The 25091-nt window shown below is 46.5% G+C and overlaps 1 protein-coding gene across 4 annotated transcripts; it reads right to left on the bottom strand.

Annotated features, from left to right (window-relative positions):
* Positions 1 to 98: 98 nt before the first annotated feature.
* Positions 99 to 25091, bottom strand: LOC123938337 (MRN complex interacting protein). Of its 4 annotated transcripts, none has more exons than XM_045999656.1 (7): positions 24920 to 25091; positions 22311 to 22370; positions 16394 to 16482; positions 12259 to 12334; positions 10985 to 11139; positions 10276 to 10363; positions 99 to 849 (listed from the first exon to the last, which is right to left on the bottom strand). In XM_045999656.1, exons 1-7 carry the CDS (start codon positions 24983 to 24985, stop codon positions 364 to 366), a joined length of 1020 nt encoding a protein of 339 aa, XP_045855612.1. In that variant the 5' UTR covers positions 24986 to 25091; the 3' UTR covers positions 99 to 363. The 4 variants fall into 4 exon arrangements, with proteins under 4 accessions (XP_045855612.1, XP_045855613.1, XP_045855615.1 ...); XM_045999657.1 differs by having other exon boundaries at positions 16476 to 16482; XM_045999659.1 differs by lacking the exon at positions 24920 to 25091 and adding an exon at positions 13031 to 13521 and having other exon boundaries at positions 22311 to 22320.

Here is a 25091-nt window from a genome sequence, read left to right as displayed (position 1 = left end):
GGCTTGTATAAATCATCCCTGGTCCTTTTTTTTTTAAGATTTTATTTGAGAGAGTGTGAGGGAGAGAGGGAGGGATGGAAGCATGAGCAAGGGGAGGGGCAGAAGGAGAAGTAGACTCTCCCCTCCTTGCCCCCCCACCCCCAGGGAAGGAGCCAGATGCAGGACTTGATCCCAGGACCCTGAGATCATGACCTGAGCTGAAGGCACAGGCTTTACCAACTGAACCTCCCAGGTACTGCCCTCCTCCCGTCCTATTTAAAAGCTAATTTTTTTTTTTTTTTTTTTTTTGGCAGTGGCCAAGAGGTCCAGGGGATAAGGGCTCATATAAGATGTGTCCGGGTGGGTAACCTTATTTAAGTCACTTCACAAATCATCCTCAAAGTCCTCACCAGTTTTAAAAAGGTCACATAGTCGCACAAGTGGGGGCTCCTGTACCCCTGTGACCAAGGGACTGCCCTTTGCCAGAGGACCAGTGTCCCATGGCTGTCTGGAGGGCTTTACACAGGGCATCTGAGACCCCGACATGAAAGTATGTGCAGGCCAGGGAAGTTTGGGTGCACCGAGCGGCCTGCTGGGGTGCCCTTCCCTTGGGGTCTGGATCCATAGGGTCCCCTGCTCAGCCAGTGCTGCCTCAGCAGGCTTGGGGTCTCTCCGTAGGGCCAGTGAGGGCTCCATGTCTGCACGTGGGCCATTTCCAGGTGGCAGAAGGAATCGTTCCCACTTGGAAGATGTAGCTCTGACCTGTGGGGCCAGATGTGGAGGACCCACCCGAGGAACAGAAAGCTCCCCAGTTCCCCTGTCCTTGTGGCTGCCGCCTTCTTTGACCTTCCCGGCCAGGCCAGCTTCGTCCTGCAATGGAAATGACAGGAGAGAACCATGTCCTCTATTCTGAACAAGTGCCCATGGCCTGGCAAGACCAAGGGAGGGGAGGGAAGGATCCCCACGCCTGCACTGCTGCTTTCTCCTCTTCACCTCGGGGCTCCCACATGTCTCACTTTCTATTCTACCTATTCTTCCTGCTCGGGCCGGCAGGCTGGGGACCTGCTCTCATCTGGTGGGTTAGCAAAGCAGGGCAAACGAATGCCCTCACCATCTCCGCCAGATTCCACCTCTGCCAGATTCCACGACCGGGCTTTCCTCAAGAGAATATTCCCACGGAAGCCTTAGAATCAGGTGCCCGAGACCATCTAGAAAGGGTGGAAGAGCTTCTGTCCTGTCTGCTCAGTGCCAGGCAGATGGGAAAGTCTCTGGAACCATGGGGAGGGTTTGCAGCTGTGGGAGTGGCTGCAGAGGACCCCAGGAGGAAGCAACCGCAGCACCGGGGCCTGACTGCCTATTGAGAAAGGCTCACGATGACAGGCAGGACCCTGTATCAGGACCCCAGGGTAGTGTGGAAGAGGCTCGTGGTGCTCTGTTCCAGGCGCGGTGCCCCTGACCTGCTGGGACTCCACTCTACTATGGCACGGCTTAAGTTCCTCCCCTTCAAAGCAAACTGTGCCCGTGTGAGCCTTCCCTGTGAGAATGCAGTTGAATGTTAACCGTGGCCCTGGCCCATCAGTAACTGCCATTATTCTATGACTCAGAGCTTCAGGGCCACACAGCTAGAGGCAACATCAAAGTCTGACCTTTGCACTACCAGTTGAAGCTGGGCAGGCTGGCCTTGGCCTTGCTGAGGGATGGCAGAGACCGATACCCAGCAGAGAGCCTTGGCCTCCGTTCCTGTGGCTCCTGTGAGGCAACAGAGCTGAGCCTGCATTTTGTGGCCTAAAATGTGCAGTGGGGTCTGGCCTGCCAGGCGGAAAGCCTCTAGAATGAGCGGCAGGGGTGCGGTGGAGCATGGGGTGCAGGGCGGGAGGACCCTGAGCTTACCTCCTACCTTAGACACACCGAGGCAACAACTGCACGTACTGCAACTAACTGAAGATGCTGCAAAGCCAGCAGGACTGACTTTCCATGGCTGGCTGTAGCAAGATCACATCACGAACGGTAGGAGGGGTGGACCTGTGGTCAGGAACCAAACCCCTGGAGTGACTGGCCACAGATGGGAAGGGCCTCACAAGCTCTGAGAACATGGGGTCAGACCCCACACTGGGCATCCCTGGCCTTGGGGACCTGCACTGGGCAAACCAGTCCCTGCATCACATCTGGCTTTGAAAATCTGGGGCCTAACACCCAGAGCTGGAGGGGGACAGGACACCAAGTCCCTGCCCTTAAAAAGCCAACATGGGGGTGCCTGGGTGGCTGAGTGGGTTAAGCCGCTGCCTTGGGCTCAGGTCATGATCTCAGGGTCCTGGGATCGAGCCCCGCATCGGGCTCTCTGCTCAGCAGGAAGCCTGCTTCCTCCTCTCTCTGCCTGCCTCTCTGCCTACTTGTGATCTCTCTCTCTGTGTGTCACATAAATAAATAAAATCTTTAAAAAAAAAAAAAAAGCCAACATGATGGGGTGCCTGGGTGGCTCAGTTGGTTAAGCCTCTGCCTTCTTCAGCTCAGGTCATGATCTCAGGGTCCTGGGATGGAGTCTTGCATCGGGCTCTCTGTTGCCTTTCTACCTACTTGTGATCTCTATCAAATGAATAAATAAAATCTTTTAAAAAACCCCAAAAACAAAAAAACCAACATGCTGAAGAGCCCAGCCCAACACTGCACGGAAATAGCAGTCAGAAAAAGCACCTGGTATGCTGGTTTAACGACTAATTTTCGGATGTGTGCTGGCAGGCCAGGGAGCTACAGGTTTCCCCCAGAACAACAGTACTGGGCGGCAGAGGGGCGGGGGGGCCATTTCACTTGCCCTCCCCCAGCCTGGACGAGCGGGAGCCAGCTCCATCCCCGTGCCCGCTCCAGGCTCTGCTCTGCTCCAGCACCCCTGCGGTCTTGTTCCACCTAACCTCCCTGCCTACAGAGTGGCTCCTGCCTTGGGGGTGGGGGCAGGGACCCGTGTGCCAGCCTGCCCTCCTGGCTAGCTACGAAGGGGGCAAACCCGGCGTTCTAGTGCCCCCACCGCTGTCGTGGGGCTGACTCAGGCCCTGCTCCTGAGAACCCCTGGTGGCTGCAGCTGGGCCTCTAAGGTGCCGGGGAACAGAATGTGCCCGTGTAGCTGCAGCAGGGAAGCAGGGCACTGCAGCCAGCCCACCTGCGAGCACACCATAGCGGCCACAGTTCAGCCACAACAGGGGCACACTGCTCACAGGGGACACCCCTAGCACCACAGCATGGTTCTGCTGACCGTATGGAACTGCGCTACAGAGCAGCACAGGAACGCTTCTTCATGGAGCCACTATTTGCAAGAGCAGGAGACAGAGTTGACCTACCTAATCTACAGAAGCAAACAGAATCACACAAAATGAGGAGACAGAGGACCATGTCCCAAATGAAAGAACGGGACAAATCACAGAAAAAGAGCTAAACAAAATGAAAATAAGCAATATGCTGGATAAACAGTTCAAAACAATGGTAAGAAATGGTTGCTGAACTTGAGAGGTAAGTGGGTAAACTCAGAGACTGTCAACAAAGGGATAAAAATGATAAAAAATACACCAGAGGGAACTGGTGGCAGATTAGAGGATGCGGAAGACCGAATCAGCGACCTGGAAGACAGGGTTGTGGAAAGCACCATGCTGAACAGCAAAAATAATGAAAAATGAGACCAGGTGAGAGGACCTCTAAGATATCAGCAAACTTTACAACATTCACACTGCAGGGGTCTCAAAAGAAGAGAGATGTGGCAGAAAATTTATCTGAAGAAAAAAGAGCTAAAATCCTCCTTAATCTGGGGAAGGAAACAGATATCCAGGACTAGGAAGCACAGAAAGCCCCAAACAGGAATCCCACACAGGACATAATGAAGATGGCAAAATCAAGAGAAGATTTTTTTCTTTTTTAAAAGATTTTATTTATTTATTTGACAGAGAGAGATCACAAGTAGGCAGAGAGGTAGGCAGAGGAGGGGGGGAAGCAGGCTCCCTGCTTAGCAGGGAGCCCGATGCGGGGCTGGATCCCAGGACCCTGAGATCATGACCTGAGCCGAAGGCAGAGGCTTAACTCACTGAGCCACCCAGGCGCCCCTCAAAGAGAAGATCTTAAGAGCAGAGAAAAGCAAACATACATACAAGGGAAACGCCATAAGGCTATATGCTGATTTTCAGTAGAAACTCTGCAGGCCAGAAAAGAGTGGCATGACACACTCGAAGTGCTGAAAGGAAAAACCCACAGTCAGGAATATTCTACCCGGTAAGGCTGTCATTCAGAATTTTAAACGTGCTAAATAGTTCCCCAGACAAAATTCAAAGGATCACCACTAAATCAACCTTTACAAGAAATATTAAAGGAACTTTAACAAGAAAGAAAAGCCCGTATGTGGAAGAAAATTATGAAGGGAAAAAAATCTGACAGGGGAAAGCAAACATCTAGGAAAGGTAGTGGGTTAATCACTTATAAAGCCCCTATGGAGATTAAAATGCAAAAGTAGTAAAAGAATGATATCTACAGATATTAGTCAAGGCACACACACACAAAAAAGATATAAAATATATACATAAAATGTGGAGGTGGAAGTAACAATTTATGGCTCTTAGAATGTGTTTGAATTTACGCAGCCATTGACTTAATATAGACTGCCATACATACAGCTCTTGTTCTGTATGAACCCAATGGTAATCACAAATCAAAAATCTAGGATAGTTAAAAAAAAAAAAAAAACTACAAAAAACTGGGACACCTGGGTGACTCAGGTTAAGTGTCCAGCTCTTGATTCCGGCTCAGGTGGTGAGGGCAGGGTTGTGGGACTGAGCACCATGTTGGGCTCCACCGCCCTCAGCAGGGAATCGGCTCGAGATTCTCTCTCCCTCTGCCCCCGCCCCCAGACACTCTCTCTGTAAAATAAATAAATAAAAATCCTAAAAAAAAAAAAAAAAAGCTGTGACAGATGCACAAAGAATAGAAAGAAACCTAAGCACAACTCTAAGGAATGGAACAGAGGAAGACAACCAGGAATAACAAGACAGCAGTAAACACATACAATTGATGATTATCTTAAATTGTCTCAGTGCTCCAGTCAAAAGGTATGGGGTGACTGAACGGATAAAAAGGCAAGACCCATCTATGTGCTGCCTACAAGAGTCACTTCAGACCTAAAGACAGACTGAAAGTGAAGGGACAGGAAAAGATACACCATGCAAATGGAAGTGAAAAGAAAGCTGCGGTAGCAATACTTCATCAGAAAAAGTAGACTTAAGGACTGTACGGGCATTACATAGTGATAAAGGGATCAGCCCAACAAAAGGATGTAACAGCTGTAGGTGTCCATGCACCCAACATCAGAGGAACACCTAAACTCGTAAGTATTAACAGACGAAGGGGAGAAGTTGACAGTAATAGAGTAATTGAAGGAACTTTAACACCTCTATTACATCGATGGCCAGATTATGCACATGGAAAATCAATAAGGAAATGGTGGCTTTGAAAGACACAGATGTACTTAGCAGATACATACAGAACATTCCACCTAAGAAAAGCAGGATACACATTCTTTTGAAGTATACATGGAACTATCTCCAGGAGAGGTCACATGTTAGGCTATGAAACAAGTCTCAATAAATTTAAGAAGACTGACATCACATCAAACATCTTTTCCAACCACACTCTATGAAACTAAAATCAATTACCAGAAAAGAACTGGAAAAAAACACACACATGGAGGCTAACAACATGTTACTAAATAACCCGTGGCTCAACCATGAAATTAAAGAGGAAAAAAAAAATACACGGAGAGAAATGAAAATGAAACACAATGGTCCAAAATCTTTGGGAAGCAGGGAAATCAGTTTTAAGATGGAAGTTTATAGCAATACAGGCCTCCCTCAAGAACAATAAAAATCGGGGTGCCTGGGTGGCTCAGTGGATTAAGCCGCTGCCTTCGGCTCAGGTCATGATCTCGGGGTCCTGGGATCGAGCTCCGCAGGGAGCCTGCTTCCTCCTCTCTCTCTGCCTGCCTCTCTACCTACTTGTGATCTCTCTCTCTGTCAAATAAATAAATAAAATCTTAAAAAAAAAAAAAAAAGAACAATAAAAATCATCTGCCTTCAGCTCAGGTCATGATCCCAGGGTCCTGGGATGGAGGCCTGCATCATGGTCTCTGCTTCTCTTTCTCCATCTGCCCCTGTTCCATGGTCTCTCTCAAATACATAAATAAATACAATCTAAAAAAAAAGGAGAACGATAAACATCTCAAAAAATCTAATTTTACACCTAAAGGAACTAAAAAGAAAAAGAACAAAGCCCAAAGTTAGTAGAAGGAAGGACTCAAAAACAGCAGCAATAAAGGAAAAAGAGACTAAAAAAAACAACAGGAAAGACAAGAGAAACCAAGAGCTGGTTCTCTGAAAAGTAAAATTGGTATATCTGTAGCTAGACTCATCGAGTAAACTCAAATACATAAGATCAGAAATGGAAGAGGAGAGGTAGCAACCATCATCACAGAAACACAAGACTCTCAGACTACCATTAAAAAATTATACGACAACAAGTTGGACAGCCTAGAAGCATTACATAAATTCCTAGGAACAAATCTTTCAAAAATGAATCAGGAAGAAATAGGAAATTTGAACAGACCAATTACTAGTGATGAAATAGAATTTGTAATAAAAAAAATTCCCAACAAACCAAAGTCCAGGACCAGAAGGCTTCACAGGTGAATTCTAGCAAACATTTAAAGACTTAATGCTTATTTTCTTCATACTACTCCAAGAAATAGAAGAGGAAAGAAAATTTCTAAATTCATTTTATGAGCCTTCTACCAGCATCACCCTGATATCAAAACCAGAAAAGGCACTATGTAAAAAGAAAATTATGGACCAAAATCCCTGATGAACATAGACACAAAAATCATCAACAAAATCTCAGTAACCCAAATTCAGCAATACGTTAGAAGGATCATTCAGCACGATCAAGCAGGATTTATTCCAGTTACATCAGGGTCGTTCAATATTTGCAAATCAATGGGACACGTCACATCAACAAGACTAACGATAAACCATATAGTCACCCCATCAGATGCATAAAAAGCATCTGTCAAAATACAGCATCTACTCAGGATAAAAAAAAACTCAACAAAATGGGTTTAGAGGAAACAGTCTTCAACATAATGACAGCCACAGAAGTCAAACCCATAGTTAACACCACACCAAATGGCACAAAAGTGAAAGCGTTTCCTCTAAGATCTCAGGAACAAGACAAGGATGTCCACTCTCATTACTTCTATCCAACCCAGTACTAGAAGTCCTATCACAGCAGTCAGACAAGGAAAAGAAATAAAAGGCATCCGAATTGGTAAGGAAGAAGTAAATTCCCTATTTACAGGTGACATAATACTTTATACAGAGAACCCTAAGGACTCTACCTAAAAACTGCTAGAACTGATAAATGAATTCAGTCAAGTTACAAAATGAATATACAGAAATCTGTCGTGTTTCTATACACTAATAACGAAATAGCAAAAAGAAAAAAAAATAAAAAACAAAAAGGGAGGCCTGGCTCATTTGGTTAAGTGTCTGCCTTCAGCTCATGTCATGATCCCAGGATCCTGGGATCAAGTCCCGCATTGGGCAGGGAGCCTGCTTTTCCCTCCTCCCACCCCCCTCGTGCTCTCTCTTGCTACTGCCTCTCTCAAATAAATAAACAAAATTTTAAAAAAAGAGTAAAATACTTAGGAATAAATTTAACCAAGGAGGTGAAAGGTCTATCCTCTGAAAACTAAGATGCTGATGAAAGAAACTGAAGATGACACAAACAAATGGAAAGATAAACCATGCTCATGGATGGGAAGGGCCAATACAGTTAAAATGTCCATACTAGGGGCGCCTGGGTGGCTCAGTGGATTAAGCCGCTGCCTTCGGCTCAGGTCATGATCTCAGGGTCCTGGGATCGAGCCCCACATCGGGCTCTCTGCTCCGCAGGGAGCCTGCTTCCTCCTCTCTCTCTGCCTGCCTCTCTGCCTACTTGTGATCTCTGTCAAATAAATAAATAAAATCTTTAAAAAAAAAATGTCCATACTACCCTAAGCATTCTATGAAATTCAGTGCAATCCACAAGAAAATACCAATACTATTTTTCACTGAACTAGAACAGATAATCCTTAAATTTGTATGGAATCCAAAAGACCTTGAATAGCAAAAGCAAACCTAAACCTAAAGAAAAAAACCTATCCCAGATTTCAAGATATAGTACAAAGGTATCTTAATCAAAACAGTATGGTACTGGGGCGCCTGGGTGGCTCAGTGGGTTAAAGCCTCTGCCTTCGGCTCAGGTCATGATCCCAGTGTCCTGGGATCGAGCCCCACATCGGGCTCTCTGCTCAGCAGGGAGCCTGTTTCCTCCTCTCTCTGCCTGCCTCTCTGCCTACTTGTGATCTCTGTCTGTCAAATAAATAAATAAAATCTTAAAAAAAAACAAAACAGTATGGTACTGGCATAAAAAACTGACACATAGATCAATGGAACATAACAGAAAGTTCAGAATTAAACCCACAATTATATGGCCAGATAATCAAGGATGAAAGAGGCAAGAATATACAATGGGGCAAAGACAGTCTCTTCAATGAAAGGTGGTGAGAAAACGGGACTGCTTTCTTACACGATATGAGAAAATAAATTCAAAATGGATTAAAGACCTAAATGTGAGAACTGAAACCATGAAACTCCTAAAAGAAAACATAGCCAGTAAGCTGCTGGACATTGGTCTTAGCAACGTATTTATGGTTATGTCTGCTCAGGCAAAGGAAACAAAAGCAAAAACAAAATACTGGGAGTACATAAAAATGAAAAGCTTTTGCATAGTGGAGGAAGCCATTAACAAAATGAAAAGACAACATACTGAATGGAAGAAGATATTTAAAACAATGTACCTGAAAACATCCTTAATATATAAAGAACTTATAAACACCAAACCCCCAAATAATCCAACTAAAAATGGGCAGAGGACCTGAATAGACATTTTCCCAAAGGAGAGATACCGATAGGTAACAGACACATGAAAAGATGCTCAACATCACTCACCATCAGGGAACTGCAAATCAGAATGGGTAGTACCAAAAAGACAAGAAATAACAAGTATTGGGGAAGATGTGGAGAAAGGGAACTCTTGTGCACTGTTGGTGGAAATGTACATTGGTGCAGCCATTGTGGAATACTGTATGGAATTTCTTCTAAAAATTAAAAATAGAAAATCATATGATCCAGTAATTTCATTACCCATGACAGCAATAACACTAGTCTGAAAAGATCTATGCACCCCTATGTTTACTGCAGCATTATTTACAACAGCCAAGTTAGGGACGCAGCCCAAGTGTCCACTGATGGGTGAATGGAAAGAGAAGATGTGGTGTGTACCTACATAATGGAATATTACTCAGGCACAAAGAAGAACTCATAAATACAGAGAACCGGTGGTGGCCCAAGGGGAAGGGGACGAAGGGATGGGCAAAACAGAGGAAGGGGATTAAGCAGTACAAACTTCCGGTGAAAAATAAAGAGATGAAAAATATAGCATAGGGAATACAGTCAGTAACATTGTAAGAACGTGTGCTGATGGACGATGACTGGCATGGTGAGCACGGACTCATGATCTAAACTGCCAGATCACTGTGTTTTGCCCCTGGAAGTAATATACCACCATCTGTTAACCATACTTCAAAAATGAAAATAAAAACAAGACTGGGGGGCACCTGGGTGGCTCAGTAGGTTAAAGCCTCTGCCTTCCGCTCAGGTCATGATCTCAGGGTCCTGGGATTGAGCCCCGAATCGGGCTCTGCTCAGCAGGAAGCCTGCTTCCTCCTCTCTCTCTGCCTACTTGCGATCTCTGTTAAATTAAAAAACAAACAAAAAAAAAAACCAAAAGAGCAGGTCCTGGGTGAGGACAGTGCCTCGATGTGTAAGGACCAACCACCTGGGTGAGTGACGACGAGGCTGAGAACAGCTATTCGGAAGTCTGGGGCAGGTACCATGCTGGACAGTCGGACAAAGACCCGCCCTGGCATGTCAAGGGAAAAAAATGGTCCTGACTCAGAAAAGCCCTACTGGTCAACCTTGGTTGATTCCAAGGCAACAAGCTGTCCTTGTGCCCAGGAGCTCACATCGCTGAGACTGGGCATGGCAGGGCGATGGTCAGGGCAGAGAATGAGGATGGCTTAAGTCAGAGCAGACAAAACACTCAGGTAGTTAGCAATTCTATGTGTGTTTCATGGTTACCGGGACCAGAAGAGAAACACTGTCCTCAATCACTGACCTTCTGGGGCTCCAAGGTAACTTCAGAATCACCTAGGTTCTGGACATCAGGGCTGGGTGGAGGCTGAACTGTGCTCTGGCTCCATTTCCTGGTGGAGAGAAAGCACTGTCAAGAATCCAGTCCTGTCACCATACTTGGGGTCATCGCAGCACAGGTAGGGGCCTGTCCTCCCATACAACTTCCCACCCAGGTGGCTGCTCAACTTCTGCTCGGCTGCCAAGAGCAGGCTGCCCGATGACACCCAAGGCAGTCTGCTTCTCTGCCCCAGAGCTTGTAGTTGCTACAAAGTTCTTACTTTGAATTGGAATCTAACTCCCAATATCACTTGCCCTGTAGGGGCCACCCTGGCTCTAGACCAGGTACTGTCTCCGAAGACTCATGGAAACTAGAGGAGCACAGACCTACAAAAGGTCAGGTCTTCCCTGCTGTAGGCTACAAGCTCCCAGAACCTTGAACCACCCTGGCCACACTGCACTTTGTGTGCGGTCACAAGGATGTGAGCACCATAAAAGGCGGCCATGCTGGCATCCTACCCGACCCTGACCACCACACGGCAGCACTTGGGACCCCGCAAGGCCAAGAAGGGCTTCATGGTGACAGCACCTCCGGCCAGGCTGTTCCACGCTGCTGACCGCCAGAGGCCACTCATCACTCCCTGTGAGGCACCATGGGGACAGGGCGGTGGCTGGATCAGTGATGAGCTCAGCACCTTTTTTTAGGCAGGCCTGTGTTGAAGGAAGGCTCTGGCTTCTCTGTCCTGGACGAGGGTGGGCTCTCGAAACACATGCCTCCTTCCATCCCTAGCCCTTTTGAGTCTTTTTCCAGATACTTCAGCCAGCAGTTCTCTGAGGACTGGGGTTTTTCCTGCAGGATTGGGAAGCAAGTTTATTCTCAGGACCCATATCTGCCCTGGCACCAGGAAAGGCATTTTGTGTGTGTGTGGGGAGGGCAGTGATAATGGGGAGATGGACGTCCTATGGCACACTGGGGGCCGTGCACTGGCACAGAGCATGGGAAAGCTGGTGGACATGACTCATCAAGGAACTTTCCAAATGTCCACGCTCCCTGACCTAGTGGTTCCAAAGGAAGACAAAAGCACAAAAAGGCTCATCTAAGTGACATAAATCAGAGTGAAAACTCACCACAGCGAAAATCTGGAAATAATCTATGTGCCCAGTCATCATGGGGTAAATATCAGTACCTCCACTATATTCTGTAGATACCGGGCATCACTGCAGACTCTACAAGGGGAAACTCCGGGGCACAAACTAGGATTTCTCATAATCGTGATGATGTGAGATGGAAGTCCCTCAGCAGACAAAATCGGAAACAGAGTGCCAACCATGTGAGAGCTGCTGTATTAAAGTGGTGTATGAGCAACGCTCCGGTTTATAATAAAAATATGGAAAGCCAGCAGAGGGAGGACGTTGCCAAGGCGATTCTGTGAGCAGAGGCCGGCTCTGTCCTCTGGTGGGCGGGGAGCCTCCAACAGCTGTTCCCATGCCCCCGGCCCTGGCAGGACAGTATTCCCTGTACCCACCGCACCTTGCGTGTAACCATGGTGTCACCTCCTCAGTCACTCAAGCTCTGACACACACCACCCACTCACCATGGTCTGAGCACCTACTTTACTGGGCACTGGGGCAGAAAACTGGATGGGAGCCCCACGGGGAGGCTCCGTCTGGAGAAAGGGAACATGAAAGCCAGGGACTCTGCAACAGCATCTTTCCCCTAGCTGAGGTGTGCCCAGAGCACAATGGGGCCAAGGGGAGAAACACAAGGAGGGGAAGTTCAGAGAGCTCCCAGTCAAAGACAGCACCCTTTTCAGAGTCCCGTAATTACCACTACACACGGCTGTCTCCAGCCTCACCAAAGGGATGGGTTTAGTTTGTGTTCCCTGCAGCTTTAAGCCAGTGTGTGTTACAGATAGCATTTGTTGCACAAAAGACCAACAAGAGAACCCCCTCTCTGGGACATACTTACCTGCACACTCTCACACTCAGCCTGCCTGGGCCCCGCATTTTCCTCTTCATTAACATTTCCAGGTTCTTCCAGAGACCTCAGTGAAAGATTATACATGTGTCCTTAGTGAAATGACCTGGGAGATGAAGGGCAAGGAGATGGGGACGCCAGGACGTGCATACTTGACAATGGATATCAAGGACTGCCCTAGGGACCTTAGGATCTTATGTCTGTTGTTTTGATGTAATCTGGTGATACTCAAACAGTTCAGAAGGGCCTGCGAGGAGGGACCATTTGTTGTTCAGATTTAGGCTGGTCAAGCCGTCCATCAACAAGAAAGGTGACACGGGCAGAAGGGGCCAACTCTTCACCTAGACAGACCCGTGTTTGCATCCTGGCTTTGCCAGTGACTGGCTGTCACTGTGACAGTGTGACTTTGAGTTCGTCAGTGTACCCCCGTTCCTTCTCCACAAACACAAGATGGCGTGGGTGGCTATGAAGATGAAAGAGATGACGTGTGCCCGTGCTTTGCTGAGGGTCTGGGATACAGAGTAATGTCAGCGGAAGCCTTATAGCAGAGTCCCTCCCGTCAGCAAAGGCGAGGAGGTGTCCGCTGTACAGTTATACAAATATGTTTTCAGAGTTCTACCCTTATGAGTGAGGACAGACTGTGTGCATGTCACGGTGACTTTTGCCAGCCTCTCAGGGGCAGCAGAGCCCTCTCGACACACAGAGTTGGGGGTCAGGGTCTCCATGGCCTCTGAAGGGCATGACTGGCCAGGAGAACACTTACTGTGCCAGCGCCGGAGGCTGGAGTAAAGCCATGGCACCCCCCCTCCGCCGGTCCCTGTCGGACAGGGTGGTTACATCGCACCATCAGATGGGACCTCTCTCCAGTGAGCGGCCGAGTGTGGGCATCTGGTCTTCAGTTTCTTCACTGGTATGCAGACATCCATGATCTTCACAGAGCGATTATAAAGAGGCAACGGGAGCATGCACGGGCAACAGCTACCCGGCCACGGGGCCGATAATCCAGCGTTCACTTGAGCCGTGTCCTACCAGCTACCGGCCAGACCTCTGCTCACCTTTCTGATTCAGGGACTCAGCTCCAACAAAGGGCAGTTCTCAACAGTCTGAAGATAGCAGTCTGTCTTCTCGCTTTAAAGTTACCACAGAGAAGTTGGGCCTCTGCTGTTCCTTTGTAGGCAATCTCTCTTCTCTCCAGCTACTTTTCAGCTCTTCCCTTTGTCTTCTGTGTTCTGTAATTTTATCATGTTCCTGTGTCTAAGGGCAGATTTTTTTAACCTTAAAATTTAACTTAAGGTAGGACATACACTAAAATTTAAGTGTATAGTTAGATGAGCTTTGATGAATTATATCTTTGAAACGATCATCCAATTAAGATCGAGAAAAAAATTTTTAATTGAGATATAATGGACACCATATGGAAAATTTTCATCACTCCCAGAAATTCTCCTTTGTGTCTTTAGAGGCAATTCTCCTCTCCCCCAGAAAACCACTGATCCCTACAATATGTAGTCTTTTGTGTCTGGCTTCTCTTACTTAGCAATGTTTCTGAGATTTGCCCATGTTGTTTTGAATATTGTAGCATCCCACTGCAGGAACATACCTGTAATTTGTTTATCCATTTACCTTCTGATTTATCTCTAGGTCTAGCTTTTCACCAATAGTGCAGTGTCTCAATTACTGTAGCATTTTAGTAGATCTTGAAATCAGGCTGCACAAGTCCTCCAGCTCTGTCTTGGTAATTCTAGGTACTATATTTCTTTTTTTTTTTTTTTTTTTTAAGATTTTATTTATTTATTTGACAGGGAGAGAGAGATCACAAGTAGGCAGAGAGAGGGGGAAGCAGGCTCCCCGCTGAGCAGAGAGCCCGATGTGGGGCTCTATCCCAGGACCCCGAGACCACAACCCGAGCCGAAGGCAGAGGCTTAACCCGCTGAGCCACCCAGATGCCCCAAGGTACTGTATTTCTATATAATAGGATCAGTTTGTCAATTTTTGCAAAAAAAAAAAAAAGAAGCCCACTGGAATTTTGACTTGGATTAGGGTATCTCTACCAATTTAAGTAAACTGAAATCTTTGTGATATTGAGTTTTCCAATCCATGAACATATTATATCTTTTCATTAATTTAGCTCTTCTTTCTCTCAGCAATTTTTTGTAGTTTTTACTGAACAGATCTTGCATATATTTTGTTATATTTATCCCTACATATCTAATTTTTTGATGCTGTTCTAAATTGTATTTGATTTAAAAAATAATCTTCCTGGGTGCCTGGGTGGCTCATTGGTTAAGTCTTTGGTTCAGGTCATGATCCCAGGCTCGCTCTTGGGATTGAGACCCGCATTGGACTCTGCTCAGCAGGAAGACTGCTTCCCCCTCTCCCACTCCCCCTGCTTGTGTTCCCTCTCTCACTGTGTCTCTCTCTGTCAAATAAATAAAATCTTTAAAAATTTTTTTCTAATTGTTCATAGATTTATATAGAAATAATTTAATTCTACCTACTGACTTCTTTAGAATTTATTTATTTATATGAGGGGGAGAGAGAGAGAGAGAGAGACTGCACAAGTCAGGGGAGAGGCAGAGGGAGCAGGGGAGGGACAAGCAGACTCCCTGCTGAGCATGGGGCCCTATGCAGGCCTCAATCCCAGGACCCTGAGATCATGACCTGAGCTGAAGTCAAATGCTTAACAGACTGACCCACCCATGTGTTCCTGTATGTTAAATTTGTATTGTTGTGATCTTGGTAAAATATTAGCTCTAGTAGCATTTGTATAAGTTCATTAGGATTTCCTTACATACAACCATGTTGTTTGCAAATAAAATAATGACGTTATCCAGTTTGAGATTTATTGTTTCCTAAATCTAAGAATGTAAGACTTTGAATCTGGAAAATGCTCTAGTCTTTTCTCTTTAAATATTGCCTCTGCCCCACTTTCTTTATTCTCTCTCGCTGGAAATCTTCCCTGTAGCTTCCATGTTTCTCAACTCACATTTTCCGTCTTTTAATTTCTGTGTTGCATTGTGAATACTTTCTTCAGATTTTGCTTCCATTTCACTGATTGTCTCTTCAGCTACATTTAATGCTAAACCTGTCCACTGAATTTTTAATTTCAATGATTATACTTTTTCATTTCTATAAACTCTTTTTGGTTGTTTGTCACCTACTTGGGCATTTTTAAAAGTCCTTTGCTCCCCCCCCCTTTTTTTTGCACTCTATCCCCAATGTGGGGCTTGAATTCATGACCCTGAGATCAAAAGTTGCATGCTCTACTGACTGAACCAGCCAGGTGTCCTGAAGTCCTTTGCTTTTTATATTATCAACCCTGTCTTTTATCTCATTAAATGTATCAAATATACATTCTGTAGTCTGAAGTCTCTGTGGGTCTCACTTTTCTGTTGCTTCTGTTCTCTTTTGCTCATGATGACATATCTCCTTGAGTGTTTAATGATTTTTCTTAACTCTGAGTATATGCTTCCTGGAACTTTATCTACAGAAATTCTTTCAGGCCTGGGTTGAAGATGTATGCTCCAAAGGCACTGCATTTACCTTTTCTTCCTCGGACGATTTAAAAATAAATTCTCAGCTTGAGGCTTTTCACACAGAGCATGTAAAAGGCTGAAAAGCCATGTGACTGCTTTCTTGTGTTTATAAATTCCTAGAAAAATAGTTCCCTTCCCCATGCCAAGGCCAACATGCTCCCCATTGCAGAGAGGGTGTGTTTCTAGTTCATTTGCTCATCCACTGAGGGTGTAGTATTTTGGGGACTCAGCTTTCGGTGGCAGTCTCCTACTGACCCTCCCACATTGACCAGGCCATAGGCCTTGTCTTTGTCCCCCACACCCTTCCTAGCCATCTAATTGGGAGCTCCAGAGCAGCCCAGGCACTTACTCTCTGGATTTTGGCTTTTGCTTTATTTTTGACTTCTGATATTTCGTTTACTTCCCTGCCATCTCATCAGGGCACTCAAAATACTACAGTTAGCATTTTTAGTTATTTTCAGTGGGAAGACCCTTCAGGGGAACTAATCATCAAATGGAAATCTAAGGGATTTCTCCATATTTTACTTCCACTAACCACTCAGGGTGAATGCAGGCCAAGACAAGATAACCATGCCCTTCTCAAACTATACCTGAATGACATCTCTGAAATCTGTCCCTGCAGCAGATTTAATTTTTGGACATGGCGTCTACAGTCAGCACCGGAGCCCTCACCGTAAGTCTGAAAAACAAAAAAAATAGTAAGTTTAAGAAACGTGGATGGAACGCTGAGAAACAGATCCATTAGTGATGTACCTCAGGAAGTGGAAAACTGTACTCTGCAAGGCCCAGAAGCAACATGCAGAATCCTGATGACTGACCACTGTTTCTGGAGTGATTTATTTACAAACTAACTAAAGTTTATAGTTTATTTACAGTTTATTTATTTGTAGTTTATTTACAAACTAAACTCAGGAACTAATAGTTCTGGGCTATCTAGCTGTCTTTTTTTTTTTTTTTTTAAGATTTTATTTATTTGAAGAGAGAGCGAGCGAGCAAGCGAGCATGAGAGGGGAGGAGGTCAGAGGGAGAAGCAGACTCCCCATGGAGCTGGGAGCCCAATACAGGACTCGATCCCAGGACTCTGGGATCATGACCTGAGCCGAAGGCAGTCACTTAACCCACTGAGCCACCCAGGCGCCCCTCTGGCTGTCCTTCTAAAGCACTCAGAACTCTACATATCAAAGACACACTCAGCCTCAAACCCCACACTAAATGGTTACCGAATGTAAACAAGAAATTTGGAAGAAAAGTAACACGAACCACCAATAAACATACAATATGATACTTACTATTCACTGATAATCAAAAGAACATAAATCAAAATACAACGAAGTACCTTTTTTTCCCCACTTAGCAATCATTTGTTTAACATTTACTGCATACCTATTATGTGCCAGGCCCCTGGACCAGGTAAGGACAATACAATACAGGAGTGGACAAAAATCACTGTCATCGTGGTGTGTACATTCTAGTGCGAGGAGATAGTCAATAAGCATATAACTATGTGGCCATCAGATGATGAGAAGTACTACCCAGGAAAATAAGGCAACGGAAGGGGTAGAGGGGGGATAGAGCAGACAATTTTATACAGGGTTTTCAGGGAGCAGATCACTAGGCTGACATCTGAGCACACAATAGGAAAATATGAGGGCCAGAGCCATGTAGACACCTGGGGGTAGATTCAGCAGAAGCAATGAAAAGGACACAAGAGCAAGGGCCCTGCTGCTGGCACTTTGGGGGAACCATAAGGCAGCCACATGGCTAGAGCTGAGTGGTCTGAGGGAAAATGGCAGGAGGTGAGGTTTGACTGTAGTCCCTACCACAGGCCAAGCTGGCTTTGTGGACATGAGACCTGTTTTGTTGCTGCCATCTTGAAAACATTTTTTTTTTAATTTGAAATTCTTAATAATCTTACCTTTGAACTTGTGTTGCATAAGTGAAGTCTCATGGGACAATGGGTTGCATCTGTAAGCAGGGATACACATGCTATGCAGCCCACGGTTCTCTGCTGCACCATTCGCATACAGCATGCTCAATGACCATGGAACACAGGATTCCAGCGGACTCACAACAAACATGTGGGAGTGTTCACTGAGAGTCCGAGTGTAGACGCTAAGTGTTTGCCGTCTATACCTGAGTATGGGGGCACTCACAGCCTGAGAAGCCGGGCTTTCCACAGAATAAGAACCTGCTTCAGATGCAGATAAAAGGCAAGAGTGTTCTAAACATACACGAATGACCAAGGAACCCTCTCATCCTTTCTTATTCCGGTTACTTGCCTAGACAGCTGATCACTGATGCTGAAAAGGATGACACTGAAGTTAAAAGGCAAGAAAGGGAGACCCTCGTTCCTTTCCCTCGCGGTCCTTCCTTACACATCAGGGAGCTGATGGGGGAAGTGTGGGAAGAATGTGTGCATATCACTAAGTAGAAAAAAGCTGAATTAATTTTGTGCAGCATTTCCACTGTTTTGGGAGCAGTGAAATACACAGGCATGTATGAGATCCAAAATCCAAGGAGGACAATCTGGATGATCCTGCATATACAGTAAACACTCTTATGTTATTCGGCTCCTGGCTAAATGCTCTTTGTATTTTAAACTGGTGTTGTGGGGTGCCAGGGTGGCTCAGTGGGTTAAGCCTCTGCCTTTGGCTCAGGTCATGGTCCCAGGATCCTGGGATTGAGTCCTGCATCGGGCTTTCTGCTCAGCAGGGAGCCTGCTTCCCTCTATCTCTGCCTGCCTCTCTGCCTACTTGTGATCTCTCTGTCAAATAAATAAAATCTAAAAAAAACCCCACAAACTGGTGTTGCCAGTTTGTACGCCAGTTTGCCAGTTTGTACGCCATTGAGCATGCTGTATGCTGTATACCAATGGTAAAATTCATGCTAAAAATTTTAAATACTGGTTTTTCTTAACTTAGGAAGACATGCCACAGCAAATTAAAAACATTATGAGGAGTCAAGAGAGACCAGGAAAGAAAGGAAAAATTTACTATTTTAGTACCTTTCATGGCTTTTTTTTCTGCTTTTGAACAAGGGGCCCTCCATTTTCATTTTGTACCAGGCACACTTGGCCCTGTCTGTAGGACCAGGGATTTTACTCTAACCTGGAAGGCTGGAGACAGTGACTTGGCCCTGCACATTTTTTAGTGGGCACTGAGGCTGCAGTGCTGAGGGCAGGCTGTGCGCAGCAACAGGGGGCGGCAGGGGTTGTCGCAGACAGTGGTGTGGCTCCGACCACTGGAGTAGCAAGTGGTCAGGCTGGGTGCATCCGCAAAGCAGAGCTAACAGAATCTGCTGTTGGACTGGATGAGGGTGTTTAAAAAAAAAAAAGAGGAGTCATGATACCCTCCAGGTTTTAAGCCCAAACAACTAACACGTACACGAGGGGGAGGACTGTAGGAGAGCAGGTGGGTGGGGGCTGGAGAGGCCTTCTGTTTGGAAAGGGGTCTCTGGATGCCTATCCGAGAACCAGTAGAGCGCTTAATGGGAGGTTCAGAGCTGGGCATGGGGTCTGAGACAGAAATCCCAGAACTGTCAGATGACCTCCTCTCAGAGCACGAATGGAGTGAGGCCAGCAAACTGAGAGCCAGAGCAATTCTCAAATTTAGAAGGTGGCTAGCTTAGAAAAAGTTAGCCAAGAGGACTGAAACCCAGCCAGAAAGACAACAGGAGAGCCAGGAGTGGGATGACTGGAAGTCCAAGTGAACACAGTGTTTGAGGGGGAGGAAATGACAAACTGTGACAGATGCTGCCAATAGGTCAAGTCCCTGGAGGCCTGAGAACTCACTACTGTTTTTAGTAAATGGAGAGCATCGCTGACTTTGACAGGAGCCCTTTTACTGCACCATGGGGAATAAAAGCCCAGCTGGGGCAAGTTCAAGTGAGAGGGGGAGAGGGGAACTGAAGAACGAAATGAAAAAGCTTTGTAAGACGTTACTCGACATCCGGCATAAATGGCAGGGACTACAGCCGAATGCTAAAATCCTTCTCCCCTCATCTGGGCACAAACTGGACAACGTTTTCTAGTCCTCCTTGCAGTCAAGGGTGGCCATGAGACAAGGTTCTTTCTAGTGGGATGTGAGCCACTTCCAAGCCTGACCCCAAAAAGCCTCCCATATAGCTCCTTCCTGCTCTTGGCCCTTGGTGGCTGCAGGCAGCAGGAGATAGGCCTTGGGGAGTAAGAGGACCTTGAGATGAAGGGGGCCTGGGTCCCTGCATGACTGCACCAAGGATGGCCACGCTGTTGCTCTCAATCCCTCCCAGGACTGAGCAAGAGAGGCAACTCTATCTGTCAGGCTACCACTGTTTTGTTGTCTGTGTGTCACTGTGGCCTAGTCTACAGGAAGCCAGGCTGAACTGCACAGGGATGGAGGCGCGAGAGGAGCTCCCCTCCAGAATTTGGAAATACATGCTGACATGGAAAACAAGCAGCAGTCACTAGCTCATGAGCCTGCTCCTCGTCTTTGGGGTGGGTCTCAGCAGCTATACTGCTGACCAATGACCTGATCGTCCCTACTCCCACCATCCCAGTTGGCTTGACCAGATGTGGCCATCTGGGTCAACGGAGCCGATCAGATTGCTTCTCCCAGTTTATTAATTGGGACTCGGCCACTCTAGTTGGCTTGAAGTGAGAGTCTGTGGTCTGTGGGTGGAGTATGTCACCGTGAACTATCTGGGGAGAGAGAGGGAAGGAAGGAGAGGAGGCAGGGAGCAGGGAAGGAAGATACAGGGAGAATCTGGGTGCAAGGAAACAAGGGGAAGAAAAAATGATGCTTGCATTGTCTGTGGCTTTGTAGTTCCTGGGGCTGGTCCTTCAAGGGCTCAGGGAAGAAAATCCTCCCTTGCAAGCCCCAAGATACCCTGTTACCTTGCCAGTACATTTTTTTTTTTAATTTTGCTGAAGCCATTCTGAAGTGTTCTTTTTGCTTTTTTTTTTTTTTTCCTATTGGAAACTAAAAGAACTTTGGTCAAAAGATATCCTTTGAAATAGCAATTTAACTTCTAGGAATTTGTCCTAAAGAAATAATTGGTCTCGGGACGCCTGGGTGGCTCAGTTGGTTAAGCGGCTGCTTCGGCTCAGGTCATGATCCCAGCGCCCTGGGATCGAGTCCCACATCAGGCTCCTTGCTCGGTGGGGAGCCTGCTTTGCCCTCTGACTCTGCCTGCTACTCTGTCTGCCTGTACTCACTCTCTCTCTCTCTAATAAATAAAATCTTAAAAAAAAAAAGAAAAGAAAAGAAATAATTGGTCTCATGAAGAAAGAGGTCTTTGTAGGAAGCTTCACTGCACAGCTATTCATAACAATGAAAACGAAAATCAGCCTAAATGCCAATCACTGTGGGCTTGGTCATTTTCTGATTCAACAAATATTTACTGGGCGAGCACTTATCATGCCAGGCACTATGCTACGTGAGAGGGTGTATCAGTAAACAAACCCGATGAAGCTTGAACTTCCAAGAGATAAACGATACTCACATAAACATACTCGGACATAATATCTAAACCAGGAAAACGAGAAGAGCTGGGGGAAGCCCCAGCAACGCGCACAAAGGCTGTGAGAGTGCGGCGCTGGACTGTTCCAAGGTCTGAAAGGAAAGGCCTTACGGCTGGAGGAGAACGAGAAGCTGAGGCGGGAGAGGTGGCATCAAGGGCCGGAGAAGGTGAGAGAGGGGCTCGGTGAGGCAAAAGGTGCAGGACAGTTGGTAGTGGAGAGATGAGGTGGCGCAACAGGAACTCGCCTGAAAAGGACTGAATTGGCCTCAGTGAGAGATTTTACCCCGAGCTGCCTTCAGTCCATACACTCTCTCGAGTGTCTCCTACCGGCCTCCACTTCCTGAGCCCACCTCACCCAAACGCTGCACACACCGACACACACCCACCGGCTGGGTCTGATGGCCCGGTCATCTCCTTACAGGCCCTGCCTTCTCCTTGCATTTGCTCAGTCTAGTTTTATTTTTTATTATTTTTTTAAAGATTTTACTTATTTATTTGACAGACAGAGACCACAAGTAGGCAGAGAGGCAGGCAGAGAGAGGAAGGGAAGCAGGCTCACTGCTGAACAGACAGCCTGATGTGGGGCTCGATCCCAGGACCCTGGGATCATGACCTGAGCCAAAGGCAGAGGCTTAACCCACTGAGACACCCAGGCGCCCCTGAGTCTAGTTTTAAATGACCTGTATGAGTGCATCAGATTCTCTTCCACGTGAGCAGATCTGTGAGGGCAAGAACGACAAAGTTTGGCCTTCCCTTGTTTCTCCTGTGCCTGCACACAGAGGGTGCTCAGTAAATACCTCCTAACTGAATAAACAATGAAAAGAACTTTCCAGCCACTGCTCCATCCAGTTCACTTCCTGAAGGAACAGGAATCCATGGGGCGAAAGTTCTAGATGTAGGGAACTCGGTCCCAATACTGGAATCCTGGGGCTCCACAGTAACATGCTTATGTAGGGCTGGGTCCCACCCGCTTTCTGGCATGGCTGTTAGAACCCATTTCTCAAGACTCACCCGCAAAAATGACTGCTTCTCTCCACAAGCTTTGCATGTCCACTTCAGACCCTTTTTCTCCTACAATGAAATTCCAGAAATTTGGCTTAGATGATTATTTAAAATAGGTAGAGCTGAATCATAATGATTTTTAAAGATCAATGAAGAATAGAAGCCTGAAAACAAATCACCATATATGTAAAAAAAAAAAAGCTACTATATTATAGAGGTGGCATTTTATTTTTTTTAAAAGATTTTATTTTTATTTATTTGACAGACAGAGATCACAAGTAGGCAGAGAGGCAGGCAGAGAGAGAGGAGGAAGCAGGTTCCCCGCTGAGCAGAGAGCCCAATGTGGGGCTCAATCCCAGGACCCTGGGATCATGACCTGAGCCGAAGGCAGAGGCTTTAAGCCACTGAGCCACCCAGGTGCCCCTAAAGGTGGCATTTTAGAAGTGAGGAAAAAACAGACTATTTAATTAATGGTGCTGGAAAAACTGGCTGTCCATATGAAACAAAGTCAAGTAGATCTCTACTACTTCTACAACCTTTAATTTCAATTCTTGAAAAGTTTAACTAGATGGGTTCTCTCTTAACCTGAAAAAACACCTTACATTCAGCTCTAAAACTGGAAAATCACTATCAGCACTCCCATGAAAACCAAGAATAGGCCAAAAATCCCCATTACTATTCAACTGTTGTTATTTTTCTGCCAATGGAATTGGGAAAGAAAAAGTAATGAGTTATGAAAGCCAGAGAGGAGGAAAAAAATTATCGTTATAGACATGATTTTTAAAAAATACTTTATTTGACAGACAGAGATCACAAGTAGGCAGAGAGGCAGGCAGAGAGAAAGGGAGAAGCAGGCTCCCCACTGAGCAGAGAGCCTGATGCAGGGCTCGATCCCAGGACCCTGAGATCATGACCTGAGCTGAAGGCAGAGGTTTTAACCCACTGAGCCACCCAGGCACCCCAGATATGATTTATCTACCTGAAAACTCAAGAAAATCAAATGAAAAAGTACTAAAAACAGTAAGACAATTTAATAGAGTGGGGCTGAGTACAAAGTTAATAGAGCCTTTACATAAGCGAATACCTAGTTAGAAAAGGTAATGGGAGAGTCCATTTATAATAGCAAGAAAGAGTGTTATCAAAGGACACAAAGTTGCTTTAAAAAGATGGAATGAAGCAGCATGCTTAACATCAAGATGCCTGGGTTGATTTATCAAAATTAATGAGTATGATCCTAATACAATCAGTCTTCTTGGGGAAGTACCCAAAAGGATTCTAAGGAGGACAGCAGCACCTAAAGCACCTAGTACAAATTTTTGTGGGCATATCCGCCAATGCAGCACTTCTGATTCTCTAGCACCTATCTTCAAACACCATAAAAATACCGCTTTCTACGGGTAAATCTGGAGGTAAGAAATGCACTTAAAAAAAAAAAAAAGGTCTGGAAGACACACAAGTGGCTAGCTCTAGGGGTGTGGAGTCTGGAGAGAGACAGTATGGGGTGACAAGATCTTTGCACTCATACAGCCCTGGATCTGCCATTTATGAGACACCTTGACTTCTCTGGATTTCTGTATTTCTGTATTCTCCTCTCTGTAAAACCAGAATGATCCTAATCCAGAGGGTGTTGAAATTAAATGGGATGTGTGAAATGGTCCCACCTGCAATTACCTTAACTCTTTTCTCGCTTTAGTTTCAAATCATTTCTCATAGTTGAAAATGGCCTGAGAATGCGCACTACATATGTGTAATAACTGAAAAATGGAAACGATTTCCATTGAACCTCAACTCCTAAAACACAGTGCAAAAAAGTGAAGTAAGTAAAAACGGTTTCTGAGCCCCCCCCCCCCCCGTAGCCCTTGGGGGTCTTAGCAAGCTTACAGGTGCATACTGCGCATCTGACTTTTAAACACTCATTCTGAGTCTGATGTTATCCTTTTCCAGGACACAGCAGACAAGCAGGTAACCAGGGGGAAGCGAGAACTGTCAAGAAGTAGGCATGCCGGATGGCAGTGTTAGGTGACGGCGAGCAGGAAAATGAAATGCAATCCAGGAGAAAACAGGTTAAGTGACATCCCCTCTCCTGCGTCTCGACAGTCAAGGAAGCTGTACGTTTTGGGAATACCGAGTATCCTGTTGAAAACGCTCCACGCGTGGGTTGTTCACCGTCTGGGGAACAGCCCCTCCTCACCGGGAGGGAGACACCACGGAGCTAGGGGCTGGACAGCAAGGCACGCCCAGTAGTGTCTCAGTCTCAAAAGCTGTCATCTCTCTCGTGGTTAAATGAGGAGCGAGCCGCTCTGGGAGGGGCTATCCTCCACCCGCTTTCCCCAACTATCCGCAAGAAGCCACGAGGCCGCCTCCGCAGAAACCATTACCCCCGGTTTCTACGCCTCTTATAACCACCACGCCGGAAACTTTTTAAAAAAGCCCGGAACGACGTTCTGGCGGGACAGCAAAACCCAGTCCTCAGGGCCAGTCACCGTCACGAGTCCGAGCGTCCGGGAGACCCAAGCAACCGCACGCAAGGCACACAAAGAGCAGGCCCCACGCGGCCCCGCCAAGTCCTGCCCACCCTCCCCGCGCCCGGAGGAGGGGGAGGCCGGTGCCCGCCCCACCTGGTGCGCCTGGAAGAGGCGACAGCGGCAGCACCGCAGTACCCGAAACCGCTGTGGGGGCGCCATTGCGGACGCCGTCGTAGCTGCACATGCGCCCTGTACTCCTGTCCGCCCCGGCTCCGTCTTCCGCGCGCGTTCGGGGTCCTTTAGACCCCGGCGCGCCTCGCGTGCG

The sequence above is a fragment of the Meles meles genome, chromosome 3, assembly GCF_922984935.1.
Source record: "Meles meles chromosome 3, mMelMel3.1 paternal haplotype, whole genome shotgun sequence".
Lineage (NCBI taxonomy): Eukaryota > Metazoa > Chordata > Mammalia > Carnivora > Mustelidae > Meles > Meles meles.
This window is presented reverse-complemented; position numbering and strand designations above follow the sequence as displayed.